This window comes from Colius striatus, chromosome 19, assembly GCF_028858725.1.
Source record: "Colius striatus isolate bColStr4 chromosome 19, bColStr4.1.hap1, whole genome shotgun sequence".
Taxonomy (NCBI): Eukaryota; Metazoa; Chordata; class Aves; order Coliiformes; family Coliidae; genus Colius; species Colius striatus.
The window spans coordinates 4,079,937-4,097,710 of record NC_084777.1 but is presented as its reverse complement, the minus strand read 5'-3'; the positions used below and the strand labels follow the sequence as shown (position 1 = coordinate 4,097,710).

General features: G+C 52.5%; 1 protein-coding gene across 1 annotated transcript; it reads left to right on the top strand.

The window, feature by feature from the left end:
* Window positions 1–1,901: 1,901 nt before the first annotated feature.
* On the top strand, window positions 1,902–17,154 carry DBH (dopamine beta-hydroxylase). The gene is given in 13 exon segments (XM_010198072.2): window positions 1,902–1,970; window positions 1,973–2,335; window positions 4,332–4,478; window positions 5,923–6,180; window positions 7,355–7,531; window positions 7,971–8,073; window positions 9,731–9,897; window positions 11,412–11,555; window positions 11,657–11,695; window positions 12,590–12,649; window positions 13,176–13,303; window positions 13,913–14,072; window positions 16,962–17,154. Coding segments are annotated over 13 exon segments (1,950 nt in total). The 3' UTR covers window positions 17,097–17,154.
* Window positions 17,155–17,774: the final 620 nt, after the last annotated feature.

Here is a 17,774-nt window from a genome sequence, read left to right as displayed (position 1 = left end):
AAGAGGCAGAGGGGAGCGGAGGGGACTCCGCACAGAAGGCAGCTGAGGGCATCACCTGCCACGTGAGAGGACATTAATAATACAAGACCACAAACTCCAGGGCTAAAACAAAGCAATGTGTGCTATCAAAGAGCTTGGGGCAGTTCATTATCATGAGCACAGCAAAGTTCATAACCAAAAGAGAACAGATCAGACAAATGAGAAGAGGGGGAGACAAAAGGCATCTGTAAACTGCAGCCAGAGTCCCAGGTACCACAAAAGCAGAGAAAGAGCAAATATTTAACATTTCCAAAGGTCCAAGCAGGTAGCAGCTTCCATGGGAGCCAAAACAGGGTGGGAGAGGAGCTGGGCTTTGCATGAGGATCCTTAGTTTTGCCTAATTGCTGTATTGGGTTTGGAAGGGCCAGAAATAATTCATACAAAGGAGGAGAGGAGAGGAGAGGAGAGGAGAGGAGAGGAGAGGAGAGGAGAGGAGAGGAGAGGAGAGGAGAGGAGAGGAGAGGAGAGGAGAGGAGAGGAGAGGAGAGGAGAGGAGAGTTGTTAACCAAAAGTGTAATTTTCCACCTGGAAAAGTAAACTGAGCCCCCAATATGCCCTCCATAGGCAACACATCCCTCTGGGGTATTTAGGTGGAGGGTGGGTGAAGGTGTTTACTGCAGTTCCCTCCTGTGTCTGTGCTCCCCATGTCCTCTGAGGCACTCCTGGGAACAATACAGCATGATGCTCATGATGTGCCATTCGTTCTGATTTTCTTCCCTGGTTTCTCTGAGCATTCACAAGCTGGGGTGACTGTTCTGGTTTATATCCATTCTGTTCCTGGCTGCTGGGAGCCTGTGAGGCTGCCTCTGTGCTGGGGGGCACGGGAAAGACCCAATTCAGATGCCAGGACCTTATCTCAGCAGTGCCAGGCTGGCTCTGCCCTGCTAAAATAAACTCCTGCAGCACTTTCCTGGAGGTGTGATCACGATTGCATGTAAAACTATTATTAACAGGTTAAAAAATGGATAGAGGCTGAGCTGGGAGGAGAACAACCATCTCCCACACTGTCTCCAGCTGAGCTATTGGGCTGCCTTGTTGGAGCAGAAAGCACCATTGCCAGCACCCAAAACACAGCAAGGACACGTCTTCTCCTGGGACCCTCCCTCTGTACCTGCTCTGACACCCACGAGAGCTCCAGCAAATGACACCACAGTCAGTTTGGGGAGGTTCCTTCTGAACTCAGCAGTGACTAAAAGAACACGAAGCTCTGGGTCGCTTGGCTCAGATTTCAGCAGCATCTCCTGCAAACATGTCCCAGGGAGGCCAGCCTCCAACATGAAACAAACACAGAAATGCCTCCATGGGCTTTGTGCAGCCTGGACCTGGAGCAGCACGCTGCAGCAGGGTTGGGAGAAGCCAAGGGGGCTCATGGTGTGTTTGGGACAGCTGATCTGCAAGCCACTGACCTTTGTGGTTACTCAGAGCAGCAAAAAGAAAACAGGGATGTACACAGTGGTACTCTGACCTGAACCCAGCAGAGAATGGGACTCTGCATCCATCTGGCAGCTGACTCTGGGGTTTGACCCCTCTCAGTCTGGTCACTTTTAGTGATCCCAAAGCTGGGGGACGTGGGGATCTGTGCCTGGGATTGCTCCCAGAGGTTTTGTCCTGCAGAGACACCACAAGCAGGACAGGGGACATCCACACAGGGCTCAGCAGGAGCAGTGTGTGAGTAAACAGCCCTTTCCAGCCACTAAGGAAGATGTAAGAGTGAATAACATCAGCCCAGTCAAATTCAATTGCTATTGATAATGTCCATGTGCAATTAGAGCCAATTAAGGAGAGTCAGCGAATGACAAGTGTTTGGCCAGGAGGTGGTGTGTGGGGGGGTCAATACAACAAACCAATTTCCCACCAACCAAATGCAATTAGACAGTATCACTTCCCTGGCTGGCTCAGGAGGGCCAGCACATAAATGGGCCAGGCCAGGCGTGCAGGTGCCATCCTGGGCAGCATGCAGCCCGCAGGGAGCAAGCCCTGCTCCTGCCCCAGCTTCAAGCTGAGGGAAGTGGCATCCATGTACTTCACCATGATCGCGGTGTTTCTGGTCATCTTGGTGGTAGCCCTGCAGGGCTCAGCACCCCAAGGGAGTGATTTTCCCTACAAGGTGCCCCTGGATCCCCAGGGGCTGCTGGAGCTCTCCTGGAACGTCAGCTACCCCGAGCAAGCTGTGCATTTCCAGCTCCTCGTCAAGGAGCTGCGGTTCGGGCTCCTCTTCGGGATGTCGGACAGGGGCGAGTTTGAGAACGCAGACCTGGCTGTGCTCTGGAGCGATGGGCACAACTCTTATTTTGGGGTGAGTCCCTGGTGTCTTTGCTTTTGGGCTTGTCTCCCCACAGGTGAATCCAGCTCGTGGTTTGAAAGAGTGGGGCTGGTCCAGGGGATGGAGCAGGCTGGGCTGCTCCCGCTGCTCCGGTGGAAGGGTTCCAAAAGGGGTTGGGGGGTTTCTATCCCTGAGAGACCCACAGATCAGGTGTACACTGTGGCTTTGGTGCAGGATCTTACACCCAAAGGGGAAAGAATAAATACAGTGAAGCTGCGTGGGTCCAGGACCTGGGTGTCTGTGCTGTGCTGAGCTGCAAAGAGGTCAGTAAATACCTAGTGGTAGCTGTTGGGCAGGAACTCATTTCTCATTGTGCTGTTTGACACTGCTACTGCAAGTCACTGTCCTTTCTGACACAGTCTGTTTGTCCAGGTTCTTGTTTGGTTTATCTTTCCACCACGGCTGCAGTTACAGTAAGTCCCCCCTTGCTCTCCAGCAGCTCCCTCTCCCCAGACCACCACATTAGGCTTATTACAGTTGTGCTTGGCTGCAGGAAGCAATTCACATTGTTCCCCATGTGAGGCTTTTCCAGTAAGTTAAATTTTACCTCTCTGCTTACTTCAAATTAACCATAAAACACATCCTCTCCCAATCAGCCACAATGTGATCTGCACAAGTAATGAAAGGATGGAAAGGAAGGCTTATTATCTGCACTGTTTTCTTGCTAATTACCAGTCATTCAGGACATGTGGTGGCCCAAATGCTGCAGTATTTCACAGTATCATGTGAACAAAAATCATAAAGGATCATTTCTAAGCTGCCTTCGTGTACTCCCTGCGAGACAAACAGCAATGAATTCAGCACCGAGCAGCGCTTGGGCTTTCTCTTTCAGTTGGTGCTGAACAGTATCCTGCAAGGAGATCTCTATAAATCTCCCCAGTGCTGGTTTTCTCCCTCCCAGCAGCCTTTCTTCTGCATAAGCATGTCAGCGGTTCAAAAATTCCAGATTTGCTTAACCCCCCATGTACTATGAGATTCATTTGCACAGCATATTCCTATGAGAACAAATGTCATGCGAGCTTCATGTAGCTGATTTTACTCTCCCCCTCTAAGGACAATATGTTCTGGAAATACCACTCTATACTTCTGGCTGAAGTGATGCCAAGATGCTTTATTCTTTCTTCTTCTGTGCTTTTTTTCCCCCCCAAGATAAGAGAACCAGTGCCACTTGTGTACATAAGCGAGGTACTTCTTAGGTGCCTTTTCTTAGTAAACAAAAGGTATCAACGGGAGATGCAAAAGATCAAGACCACAGCACTGTTCAAATCCAAGTTATTGCAGGGTTTGTGTTCTAAAACTTTAAATCCTTAAGCACAGGAGTAACCTCCTGCTTTGCTTCTCTCTGTGGCTTTGTCACCACCGTCAACAATGAGCTTTACCGGACTGATGAAAGAATCTGGCCACAAACGGTTAAGGATGATGAAGAGGGGACAGTGATTTCTAGAGCTGACACAACGGCTCAAGCAGGGTCTGATCTTAAATTGAGAGCAGCTGGTTTATGGCAAGAGTCTTGGAGAGCACATCATCATGCCCAGAAAGTCCTCTGCTGCCAAATATACCTAAAAGACAGCACAGACTGATGCAACACCTTCCTGCATCCCTGTGGCTTTTCCTCCCCTCATGTCCTTTCCTCCAGTCACATCTTAAACTTGTAAAGGACCTTTTGTAGGTTATTAATGCTGGGTCAGGTATCTCACAGGTCTGTCTGTGCCAAGCACCAAGGGTCTTGTGGCAGGGGCTGTGCTGGCACAGCTCTGCCCATATGCTGCTGCTGCTGGAATAAGCCATGGGGCAACCAAAACAAAGGCTCCCTCTGCCTCTGGGATGCAGAGGGTGAAGCAGCTGGAGGGTGAGCAGCAAGAGGCTCTCCTGGCCCATGGGTACTGCTGGAGGTCATGGCTGTAGGCTCCTTGGGCTGAGCTGGGGCAATGGAGCCTCCTGGCTTAGTGGGTTTCTCTTCCTCCCTCAGGATGCCTGGAGTGATGCCAAAGGGCAGCTCCATATGGACTCACAGCAGGACTACCAGCTTCTTGGGGCTCGGAAGGCTCCTGAGGGGCTCTACCTTCTCTTCAGAAGAGCCTTCAGCACCTGTGACCCCAAGGACTATCTGATAGAGGTACAGCATTGCCCTCACCCCACCGTAGCACCCTCCAGCCTTGGGGCAGAGCTCCAAACCCCAACCTGCATGGTTATACCTGACCAGTGTTTTGTTTCAGGGGCAGCATCAGGCATCTGTGCTAAGGCAGAAAGGAAGAGTGCTACAGATGTCAGTCCTGGGACTTGAGTAATGTTTGGCACCATCTATTTACAACCCCTTATAAACTTCTATAGCGTGTAGATTTTAGCTCGTTTGCATCATCCACTCCTCTTAAGCATGTGTTAGGTCTATATAAATACCCTCCTGCATCACTCTGGTTCACAGTCTGGAGCCAACTATTTGGAGTGTTACAAAGAGGTGTTGGTGTTGTTCAATGGGAAGCAAAGAGGAGGGTTGTGGCAGGAGCTGGAGCAAAGGGACAGCAAGTAAAATCAAAGGGATGGAGGAGCTGGACTTGAGGACCTTAAAGGTCTTTCCCAACCAAAAAGATTCTATGAAATACAGCTGCTGCACTGTGCTTGTGTGTGGTTCAGTGAGGTCTCTCTGGGTCTGCAACCACTGCTTCCCCATGAGATGGGATTTGGGGGAAACCTTCCCAGTGGAGGATGTCAAAGAGCTTTGAGGTCTCAGCCACAGACCCTGGGTGCAGGCAGAAATCAGAGCAAGGCTCATTTCAGATGAAAGCCTTTGATGGGCAGGATATTTTAGAGCCAGCGTGGGCACAGAGTGTCCTTGAGTTTTTCAAAAGCTGGTTTTCAAAAGCTTGTCTTGTGCTGAGAAATGTCTCCTGTCTGCCAAAACACAGAGAGCCCTGGAGGAAAAAAATCTGTGTGCAAACCAGGAAAAAGACTTTCAGGTCTGTATTTTCTGATCCTTTAAGCAAAAAGTTCATTCTCTTTTTTTCCTTTCTTCCATATGTCCTGTCCAGAGCTCCCTGGGTTCAGCTGCACCTTCCTTGCTGGCAGTAGACTTTTAGCAGAGCTTGTCCCAGAACTCCTACAATGGAAGTAGATCTACAAAGGGTAGATTTCAGGGAGAAGTTTTGTTTCTGCTGTTCCTCCCCAGGCTGCTGCCTATGGCCATTGCTGGGGCTGGGCTGCAGCGTGGGATGAGCCCTGAACCCATGTTGTTATCCCAGCCTGGAGATCAGGAGGGAGGAGGGGCTCTGAAAGAGCAGAGAGGAGATGTTACCCTTGTGGAACTGATGCCATCTAGGGAAAACTTCTTAGACTCTTGCAACTGGTAGGGAAACCTTCTGTGGTCACATCAGCCAAAGAAATGCCCTGAAATCTGCAGTCTTCCTGGGACAGCACAGCAAACTGAGCTAGTGGTGAAGCCAGGGTGGCTTCCCATCTGGGGATGGGTCAAAAAGCCCATCCCTGGGCTCATGCCACCAATACTGGTGCTAACAGTCCATGTTCCTGCATGAATAACTACCTGATAGCCTTTGCTCTCGCTTCAGGATGGCACCGTGCACCTTATCTATGGGATCCTGGAGAAACCAGTCCAGTCCCTCCAAGCCATCAACATCTCTGCCATCCAGAGGGGACTGCAGAGGGTGCAGCTGCTAAAGCCCAACATCACGGTCCCTAAACTGCCCAGGGACATAAAGACCATGGAGATAACAGCCCCTGATGTTGTCATTCCCAGCCAGGTGACAACCTACTGGTGCTACATGGCAGAGCTCCCAGAAGACTTCTCCAAACATCACATTATCATGGTAAGAGGCAGGAGAAGAGCTTTGCTTTCCCTGGCTCACATCAGCAATTGTGTTCACATTCAACCATTCTGCAAAGCCCATCTCTTCCCTGCCCTTTCACAGGGAGCCTTCCACACTCACACATCTTCCCCAACAAGGCAGAAAACATCTCCCAGAGCCATTCCACCAGCCAGTGGCATCCTCACGTGTCCCAGAAAACCCAAACCCAGAAGTTTCTCAGCAGGAAAAGTTTCTCAGGTTGGTGACTTTCCACCCTGCACATCGAGGTGGTGCCAGGGCAGGTTCAGAGCAGCTCCCTTTCAGAGCTCATCCCCTGCAGAAGGCAGAGCTGTGGCCACCAAGGACAGACCTGCAGCAGGGTCATGGCACAAGGAACGTGGGAAACAAAAGGAACAGGACTCCCATGAGCAGAGCAGGATATGAACTGGCTTCTAAAAGATCAGACATACTCCAAGCAGTGTGGAGGTGGCTCAGCAGATGACCTGGCACACCCAGAGTCAAAGCCACACAAGGGAGAGAGGGAAAACCTGCCACAGGAGGCGAAGGGAATGCTCAGGGAGTTACAGGGGAGAGACGTTGTTGCAAAGGAAAACTCAGAAGGAGGATTTTCTCTTCAACAGATGGTGTGAAATGAATCATCTGTGTGTAAGTTAAAAGTGTGTAACTCCTGATACCTTCCCGCTGCTGCAGATCATTGCTGCAGCTGGCGTTTTTAGCCAGAGATATTCCTCAGGCTTGTTTGAAGTCACTTTTTCTACCCCAAATCCCCATCCCCTGAGCAGCATGTGGTTAAAAACCAATCACAACAGCTGCAGACAGAGCTATCATGAAGTGTCAAGGACCCTCTCTGGCAAAGGACTCAGTTCATCACACAGCACACCAAGACCTTCTGCTGATCAGATTTGTCTGTTGCTGGAGCAGGGATGTTTCTCTATGGGTCTGGTGGGCTTTGGGTTGGTTGCAAAGCCAACTGAGAGCTTTTGGCCCTTGGTGCCTCGTGCTCAGAGCAAACTTTGCTTCCCATCACACATCAGAAACTCACCCATTCATTAAGAGATAACAGACACATACCTGTCTTGGGCTCCTTGTGCAGCTTGGACAGACAGCAGCCCCCTGGGATGGGCTCTCAGCAAACGGTCTCAATTTATCCTCCTTCTTGGATGCTGCTTTGCAGTATGAGCCAGTGATCACAGTGGGCAACGAGGCCCTGGTCCACCACATGGAAGTCTTCCAGTGTGCTGCTGAGTTTGACAGCTTCCCCCACTACAACGGGCCCTGCGACTCCAAGATGAAGCCAGACCGGCTCAACTACTGCAGGCACGTGCTTGCAGCGTGGGCCATGGGAGCACAGGTGGGTGTGAGGTGGGACCTGCCCTCCTGGGTGACAACTTTGCTCCTGAGCATTTTCCCAAGGCCTCCCAACCCTTTCCTGATCCCTCTTTGGGATTGTCTCATTTGGGCTGCTCCAACCCCACTCCCTGCTGGGGTTTGTGTCCAGCCCTGTCAGACCTCCCCATCCTTCTCCCTGGATGTGTCTGAGTTTCTACCTCACCCCAGCTCACCTCCATCACTGTGATGTCCCTCCTCAGTGGTTATTCCATTGCATGTCCATGCCAGCATGCAAGAAGCCTTTGAGAGCAAGACCAGCTCACCTTGCACAACCAAGAGCAGGGGTCATGTCCCTCTGCCCACAGTGGTGGTCTGGCTCATGCCCAGACATTTCCCTTACGCTCTCCAGCCTTGTCCTGAGGAAAGCCACCCCACCTAACACCCTCCCCTTCTGCTTCCAGGCTTTCTACTACCCTGAGGAAGCAGGTCTGGCCTTTGGTGGCCCAGGCTCCTCCAGATATTTGCGCCTTGAGATCCACTACCACAACCCTCTGGTGTTCACAGGTGAGTGGGTGTGTGGTGATGCCCCAGCAAGGCAGTGCCAGGAGAGCTGGGTAAAGGCCAGGGACTGCCAGCCCTGCTGGGGAGGGTTCCACGTTGCACACAAAAGAAAACTTGGCCAAAGTCATAGTTGTGTTTGTAAATTTCTGGAGACCTGATGGTCCAGATCTGACCTAGCAGGAGGGATACACTAAACCCCCATCATTCTACTGCCTTTCTGGTGTCAGCAAAGTCATCCTCACCAGAGGCTGGACCCCATCCTCGTGCATGCCCAGCAGTGCGGAGGAATCCTTGGGGAAGGGAATCCTTGTCTGAGCCTACAGCCATCATTCCTTCAGGGCCACGGTCCAAAGGGTTTAGTTGGGCTGTCACTTTGCCCTCCAGTTTCTGTGCAAGGTGGTGATGGTGGTAGGTCTGGGCTTAAAGCCAGTGGTGCTGAAGTCACTAGAGAGACAGCACCAGCCTGGCTGGGGATGAGGGAATGTAGCTGTTGTTTTGCTGGTACTCCTGCCTCGAGAACATTGTCAGGAGACACATTTGGAGGGAGGGGGGAAAAGGATCCCAAACAACCCAGTTTCTTCATTAACATAAAAACAAGTAGCTTCTTGACTACCCAAGTGTATTTTTAGGAGACCAGAGCATATGTACTGTGGCTCAATCATAGCACATTCGGCAACTCGAGAAGAAACACGTCTATAAATACAGAGCTCATGTCTTTCATCATTTATCTGGTTTGATGTGCTAACCAATAGTGTCCTCCCAGTTATTCTTACTCCTGGGTGGGCTCCAGCCCAGAGACAGTGAGTTCAAAGCCAGCCAGAACCTCTCCTGACCTACTGAACCTGCTCTTTCCCTTTGCTTGCACAGCTGGGTGGGAAATGGCAGTTGGAGCTGAGCTTGGCATGGCAGCAGGGCACGCTGCTGCCTCTGCCTGCCTCATGGTCAACAGCATGGCACAGGGCACAGAGTGGGCACAGGCTCTTCTCCAGCTCTCCCCAGCTCCTGAGGGGAGCTCAAATGGAGCAATCTCAAATGCAAGAGAGACCAGAAGCTCTGCAAATGCAAGGAGTACTTGTTGCATGGGCAGATCTCCTCCTGCCGGGTCCCACGAACAGCATGGCCTTAGCATTTTCATGTTTGATTTTTAAAGGAGGTGCAAGGAGTCATATTTCTGAAGGAGTTCTCCAAAGCACCCTATGATCTCTTTCTTCAAGCCCAGGCTGCCCAGGGAGGGTGTTGGAGGCTCCTTCTCAGGAGGTTTCCAAACCCACCTGGACACGTTCCTATGCCCCCAGAGCAAGGGGAACCTGCTTTAGCAGGGGGTTGGGCTGGGTGAACTCTGCAGGGCCCTTGCAACCCCCATCATGCTGGGACTATTATATTGTATGGTTCTACTCTCCAAAGGCACTCCTTACCTCATTCTGTTGGGAGCCATTCAACCTCAGGTCAGTGACTTCTCTAGAGGGGACCCATCTGGGGCCACTCAGTAAATGCCGTGAAAATCCCAAGGATTTAAAACCAACGAGAACCTCATACACAAAGCAAGCTGCAAGTGAGAGGTCTCCTCTCCTCACTGCAGCACAGGGTCACTTCCATGCCTGACCTCATCCTGGGAGCTGTCACTTGTCCTGGGGTGACTTGCAGCCTCATCTCTCTCCAGGTCGCCGCGACTCCTCTGGGATCCGCCTCTACTACACGGCCACGCTGCGACCCTACGATGCTGGCATCATGGAGCTGGGCTTGGTCTACACCCCAGTGATGGCCATTCCTCCTGGTGAGGAGGCCTTCGTCCTCACAGGCTACTGTACTGACAAATGCACCCAGATGGTGAGTGCCCATCCTCTTCACTCTTGGAGAGGTGTCACCTGAAGGGTGGGAGCTCAGTGTTTGCCTGTCAGAGCCTCTCCCAGGGACTTGCACTGAAAGCAGCTGGAATTTGGTTTAGAAGGTTAAAAAGCAGATAACTGATTGAGGTGATAGAACAGAATTGAGATTGCTGTTGATAAATGCACTTCCTGCAGTAGTGCTGAGAGATGGCAGCAATGCTGATCCTGGGGATTCCTTGCCACAGAGTGAAAAGCAATGCAATTCCTACCAAGAAGGCATCCCTAGCTTGCTGCAGGAATAGGAGTACAGCTGTCTCATCTGGGTCTTCAGTCCCTTTCTCCCTGCTCCATCTTTCTCTCTCCAAGTTGACTTGAGGAGAGGAATGAAAAAGTTTGAAAGGCTCAAAAGCTCCATCTGCCTCTACATGGGGACTTTCATACCCCAAACTTCTCTGCCTCCTCCCTGGAGTGATGTTTAACATGGTTTGGGTGGAGAGCTGAAGAACATGGTCATGTATGTTTAGCATGGGCCTCTTTATTCCTTGTTGCCACACTTGAGTGTTAAAGGGGATGTTAACTTTAATATTAGTATTACAGTTAGAGGCAAAGGTCTCACTCTGGGCATGTGTGGCCTTGCTGAAACTGGTTTGAAGCTGTTTGTCTGCTTCATCCCACGATTTATAGCCAAAACAGCACCATCTTGCCCCCACAAGGCTTCTTCCCTCAGCTGCTTCTCATGTTGATCTCTCAGGCCTCCAGGTCTGCACAAGAGAGAAGCAAGCACTGGCACTTTTAACCCTCTGTGTGCAATTCTCACAAGAAGAGAAGTTGAAAACCCTTTTTCTCAGGTCTCAGCCAGCAGTGATATGCCTCTGAGCTCCAGGCTCCCAATTCCCAGTTTTAAACTCCCCAAACCCCTTACCATGAGGTTGCACCGAGAAGAAAAATCTGCCACATATAACAAACAGAGAGCAGCTGGTTGGGATGTGCTGAATCCCACTCGAAGCAGCTCTCCTGGGGAGCCATCTGCTCCAGCTCCCTGGGTTACCATTCCCATACAACTTTACTGGCTGTGCCCCAGTGGTGCTTTCCCCCATGGAGATGGAAAGATTGGCTTCTGCTTCCAGGGAGCTTGCCAAGAGCTGTCTCAGAGGTGGTTTCCAAATGTCCACCTTGCTCTCAGGGAAGTTTCAGTGGATGTTTTTTTGGAGGACCTACCCAAAAGGAATCCTTTGTGCCACCACTAATGAATGCAAGGAAGCAAGCAGCATCCAGCTCAGCTGCTCCTGCTGATTTAGGGCATGGCAGCAGAGAAATTGGCTTTGGCAGCACATTGAGCGTCTGTCCCTCAGCAGGGAGCTCACTTCTGTGCTGCTCCATGGGTACAGCAATGCCCTAAACCCCTACGTGAGAGCCAGATCAAGGACAGCCCATCCCAAGCACTCAGCAAGGGGATGTGTGGGAGGGAAAGGGGGATGGAGTTGAGCACAGGGGCTTGAGCCATCCTTTCCCCAGGCTCTGCCTGCTGCCGGCATCCGCATCTTCGCCTCCCAGCTCCACACTCACCTGGCAGGAAGGAAAGTGATGACAGTGCTGTCCAGGGACGGGAGAGAGCGGCAGGTCGTGAATGCTGATGGGCACTACAGCCCCCACTTCCAGGTACAGGGGGCTGCAGGGGCAGTGGGGGTCCTGGCTGGACATCACCTGTGAGTACAGAGCTGTGGTGTTGCTTTGACACGGCTCCTTTCCTTCCCTCCCAGGAGATCCGCATGCTGAAGGAGGTCGTTGCAGTTTTTCCAGTGAGTAGCTCCAAAAACCGTGGTGGCTTCCCAACAGCACAAGACCCTGCAGCCCTGAGATCCCCCACCAAGAGCCCTGCCTCCTTTACATCACCTCATCTCCTCCTCCTGCCCATGCACAGGCACCTGCTGCTGTCTGGGACATCCCGGGGCAGTTCCCTGTGGGCCCTGGGTTGTACCTGCCACCTCAACACCAATGCTCTGGGGATACTGAGGCCTGTCTTAGACAGCACAAAACCAGTGTGTGTGCAACCAAAATGGGCCAGGAGCTAAACTAAGCACCTCATTTAGCTGGGCTTCCTCTAGCAGAGAGAGGCTCCTCAGGGGTGAGGGTGAACCGTGCATGCACTGGAGGTGCCTCCTCCCTCCTTGCTTGGTGGAAGGACAGGAACAGATTCAGCAGCAAAAGTGGTGGGAGTGGGTGGTAAAACAGAGGCTGAGCATGACCTGGGGCTATATGGGTGAGGAAGAACCTGACTGCAAAGCCAAGGGCACATTCAGGAGCTGTTTTACCCCAAGAGGCTGCTCAAATCCCTCAGCAGCCATTGAAACCATACCCAGAGCTGGGCTGTGGGGTGTCCCTGTGAGCCTCAGCACTGACTGTGATGGGGAGGCAGTTGTGCCATCAAGTTGGATACACTTGGCAATGCAAAATGTTGCCTGAGTGCACTTTTCTTTAGCTGCTTCAGCCCTGCAGAAGTCCTTTTAAAAAGTGAGGAAAGCAGGAAACACCATCCCTGGGATAAAGGCCTTGGGAATCTCCCCAAGAGGATGCAAGTTTAGCAACCACTCCTGCTGGCACAGCTCCAGGGAGCACAGATCCTCTCAATCCCCAACTCCTCATCCCCAAATTTGCACTCTCACACCTCCACTGTCTGTGTTTGAACCCTCCAGGGTGATGAACTCATCACGACTTGCACCTACAACACGGAGGACCGGAGCAATGTCACTGTGGTGAGTGCCAGGGGTGAGCTCTCACGTGAGGCTGCCGTTGTGTTTGCACCCCAGAGCTGAGGGCACACACAAAGTGGGCACCTGCATGAACCCAGGCTGAATCACAAGCCAGAAACCAGAGGGAGGGTGGCAAAGTGAGCCCACAAGGTTCTGCTGCCTGCAGTGGGGAGGGTGAGGTGTTAATTGAGAAGTGTCACTAATTCCCATCACCCTGGGGATTAACTGTAATTAAAGAGAAGTGGCATTTTTGACAGTGCATGTTATTTTCTTACATAGGCAGCAAAAGAATTAAAGAAAAGAGCCTGACAGAGGTACCATCAGCAGGGCCAAAGCTAAATATAGCAGAGGGATTATAGGAAATGTGCATTTCAATGGAAACCACACCATCTAGCCTTAGCAGATCTATTTGTGTGTGTGTGAGCACACACACGTGTGAGCTTTATGCTTTAGCAGCCCCTCTGTCCTCCTCTCCTGCCCATGCAGCCCTGGCAGGGCAGAGCCAGACCCCTTTATGTCTGTGCCACAGGGTGGGTTTGGTATCCTGGAAGAGATGTGTGTGAATTACGTGCACTACTACCCCCAGACACAGCTGGAGCTGTGCAAAAGCAACATCGATCCGGGTTACCTGCACCGATACTTCAACCTCGTCAACAGGTACAGAGCCTCTGCATGGTGGTGCTGAGGGAAGAGGGGCTGTTGCAGAGCCCTTTGCTGGTAACACTGTGAGGGGGTGGGGGGAAGCTTAAAAAGTGGGGTTTGGGGACACTGGTTGTGTGTAGGGGTGAGGTCACTTGGGTGGTGTGGGGTTCAGGAGCTGTGGCTGTGTGCTGGAGCACAGTGCTGCCCTTCCCTGCCCCCAGAGCAGGCAGCCAAACCCAGGGCTTCAAGGATGGCTGTGTAGGAAGAAGCTCCAGGAAGAGGGAGTCTTCCCAGGGAAGGATTATTCATCAAGTGAATACTGCATGGCCAAGAGCTTATGTGCAAAGTACTTATAACCCAAGGCAGACCCCAAGGGTCCCTGCCAGAGAAGCTGGCTGCAGCTCAGCCATTCATGATGAATGCTGATCTTACACAGGGTATCCCACCCCCAGGCAGTCAGGCTGCCCCCAAATCTACCCCTCAAGTGCTGGCTGTGCCAGGCTCTCCCTGCTCCCAGCACCAACCTCAGAGCTGTTCCAGGCTGAGCTTTAGCCAGGGAGACACATCCATAGCTGGAAGGGGATGGCACTGCTGCATTCCAGTGTGTCCTTTCTCCTGCCTCAGGTTTAACGACGAGGAGGTCTGCACATGCCCACAGGTCTCTGTCCCACAGCAGTTTTTGTCTGTGCCCTGGAACATGTTCAACAGAGATGTGCTGAGATCTCTCTATGGCTTTGCTCCGATCTCGATGCACTGCAACAAATCCTCAGCCATCCACTTCCCGGTACGTAGAGCTCCAGGACCAAAGCTTCAGGCAAAACTCCTGGGTGTAGGCAAAAAGCAGCTCAGCAGAGAGAGATGGTTTGGGCTCCACAGCTCAGGAGAGACAGGGAACTGCTGGAGAGAGGCCAGCACAGAGCCACCAAGATGCTGAGGGGATGGAACATGGGTGTGAGGAGGAAAAGCTGCAGGACCTGGGGCTGTTCAGCCCGGAGGAGGCTGAGGGGGGACCTCAGCAACACTTTTAAGTACCTAAAGAGTACTGTGATGCATAGTGACAGGACAAGGGGTAACAGGCACAAGCTGGAACACAGAAGTTCCACCTAAACACATGAAGAAGCTCCTTTGGTGCTGAGCTGAGGGAGCCCTGGCCCAGGCTGCCCAGGGAGGGTGTGGAGGCTCTTTCTCAGAAGGCTCCCAAACCCACCTGGACACGTTCCTGTGCCCCCTGATCAAGAGGAACCTGCTTTAGCAGGGGGTTGGGCTGGATGAGCTCTTGAAGGCCCTTCCAGCCCCCACCATTCTGGGGTTCTGTGATGTGGCTGTACCCAGCAGGCTCAGGGCAGGGAGCTGGAGCTGCCCAGGGAACCCCAGTGCCAGTGGGACACAGCCCAGCCTAGACCTGGCGTCACGAGCCCACGGGGGATGTGCTTGGCCTGATTCAATTAGGAGATGCATTTGCATAAAGCAGTTGTGAGGCTGCTTTGGCAGAGAGTTAGAGCAGGGTTAGCTCCAGAACTGAGGAGAAACGTGAGGGGATTTTTGGGATTTTGGCAAATGGCATCAGGCCCAGCAGAGAGCTCATCACACACAGCATCTTTGCAGGCTCCAAACGTGGGGATCCAACAAAACCTGAAGGATAGAGCCATGAGATCTTTAAAGGAAAACCAGGCCCAGCCATAATGGCCATGACAACGATGGTGATGAGGATCTAAAACCACTGCTGGTCCCTATCAGCATCCGTTCCCGACGCCATTCATCAGTGTAACACACTTACAGGAGACCACTGTTATCCACTGCAGCACTGGAGAATGTCAAGCTGATTGCAGGGAAGCCCAGCAGCTTTCCCTCCTGGTAAATCTCCTTTAGCAAAGTCTGCTCTGGAGCTGGAGGAAACCTTTTCAGATCCCTGGGACTCAAGACCCGGCACCTCTCAGCCCCGCAGAGCCCCGCTGCAGGGATGGAAATGGTGCAGAAGTTCTGTGCAGCAGCAGCATTTTGAATTAAGCCTCTTAATTGTGGCCCAGGGAACTCTCTTGAATTCAGAGAGGTCTGTGGGGCAGCTGAGAGGAGATTGGAGCAGAGCAGATCTGACGCCAGCACAAAGTGGGTCACGAGCATGTCAGCAAGGGCGAAGGAGCTGAGCTGCCCCTCCTGCTCTGCCCCTGTTTTCAGAGCAAGCCCAATTTTAAGACATCTCATTTACTCCACCGTGTTTCCTGCCAAGGGAAAAGCACCAGCTTCTAATTAGGCTTGTGTTTTTGCAGCTCAGCGATCCCAGACCTGAGGAGATTTCTGGGAGGACTGAGTGCTGTTAATGATTGAGCAAAACCTCAAGGTAATGCCTGTGAATGGCTGTGGGGACATCATTGTCCCCAAGTCCCCTGCACCTGTGAGGGCTTGCAGTGAACTCTATAATCTCTGCATTGAGATTTCGACCCAAAAGCACACTAAACAACAACTATCACAACACTCCAAGTGCCTTGATCTACCCCAAGAGCAGGGCACTGAGGAGGAGCGAGCTCAGGGTTTGGGATGTATCGGCAGGGCAGAATGCCACAGCAGATGGGCTCAGTGCTAGGGCAAGAGCACCCCAAACACATTAACTGCTGTCCTAAGCCATAAGGTTACAGGAAAACAGCTGTTTTCCCAGCTGGTGTTCCCCTGCAGTGCTGTCCCCTCTCTAGTCACTGCCCCTCTGCTTTGGGGGGGTCCCTCCAGCCCCTGCTCCTTTCCCCAGGGATTTCCTAGTGCTGGTGCAGACTCGGGCCCATTTCGCTTGACATACTCCAAGGCATTTAATCTGAAAACATAAATTGCAACTTTCATCTTCTTGCTGATGACTCACAGCTCTACCTCTGCTCCCCAGACCCCCCTCCTCCTGCTCACGCCGCAGCTCAGCCTCTCGCTGATGTTTCCGCGTGAGCGCGCAGCCGGCGGCACCATCAACCCACAGCTCAGCTCAGGCTGAGCCCTCACAGCCCCTGCCCACCTCACATGGCCACTAACTTGGAGCAACACATCACCTCTGAGTTAGGTGCTGCCCAGCAGGCTCAGCCCTCAGCATTCTCTCACTCCAGCACGTTGCTCCTTGCAGGCAGCAGCCCCAAGACAAGGTGTCCCCATGCATGCATAAAGACAAGGGGTTTGTCCTGGCTGTGCTCACTTTGAGCCCTCATGGCTGTGACAGCACTTGCCCAGCTCTGCCCCTCAGCATCTCACCCAGGCTGCTGCATCTGTCCTGTTTCACAGAGGCTGCACATTGACATCCACGCTGGCACGCTGCAAAGGTCGCCTCTAACCACCCTCCCAGCCTACACCTGCTAGAGAGCATCTTCCAGAGCTGGCCTGAGAGCTCTTGGTGGGTCGGTGGGACTCCCTGGCTTGACTTGCCTCCATCTGATTTAGTGGGTGACACTTTTTGGGGTGGAAACTCCCTAATTGGGGTGGATTTGTCCAATGTGGTGCTCTGCAGCCGTCTGCGCCGCTAAGGGGATGTGTAGGTGCTTCTGCAATACAAACAACTAGTAATGTCTCATTAGGAAACATCCTGGTTTGTGCTAAAAACACTTCAAACATCAAAGATTATTTCTTTTCATAAGCAGGGAGAAACATGGAGTGTCCAAGTACCTGAAACCCCAACTTGGTCTCAAAGTGCTGATCTCTCTTGCAGGGAGAGTGGGAGAAGCAGCCGCTTCCCATCACCACCAAGAGGCTGCAGGAGCCTGTCCCTCACTGCACCCCAACCCTGGGGCCTCAGCCTGCTGCCTCCATCCCTCTCAAGCTGGGCAAGCTCAGGAGGGACTGACCTGATGCTCACTCTCCCTCCACCATGACAGGAAGCACCTCCAGGCAGGAGTACCCATGGGGACTGTCATCCCATTGCTCTCCAGGCATCCCTGCCTGCACAGTGATGTTGGCACCCTGGGCCCTGCCTCCGGAGGGGGTTATGAGCTGGAGTTCACAAAGTACTCTGGAGATGGAAAAGTGCTATATTTAGTGTGTTATTAGCAATCCTGGCTCTGAGTAATGCTGCTTTCCACCCCCAGAATAATAACATGGAGGTTTGCTATTGTGCCAAACCCAGCAAGGCCCCAGGGAGGTGGGGGGAGAAGCCTGTTTTCCTGCGGGGAAACTGAGGCACGGAGCAAAGACCTGCGTGGGAGCAGTGTACAAGCCTTCCCAGAGCCCCACAGTCCTGTTTAACTCAGGGTGTCTCCGTGGGCACTCTCACACACTGGGACAGGGATGGGGAAAGGGAGGGATGCTGTGATGCCCACCTGGCACTTGCCTCCCCGCTGCAGGGGCTGCAGCTCCCTGCCACGCTCCTCCTCCCACTCCCCCGTGCTGGGGATTATTCTTCTCGATGCCAATGGCCAGGAACAAATGATACCTCTGTGATAGGGTTTAGAAAGGGGGAGGGAGGAGGGGGAGGGCCACAGGGGGAAAATCAAACCTTTTGGCAGGAAAAATGAGTCTATTAAAT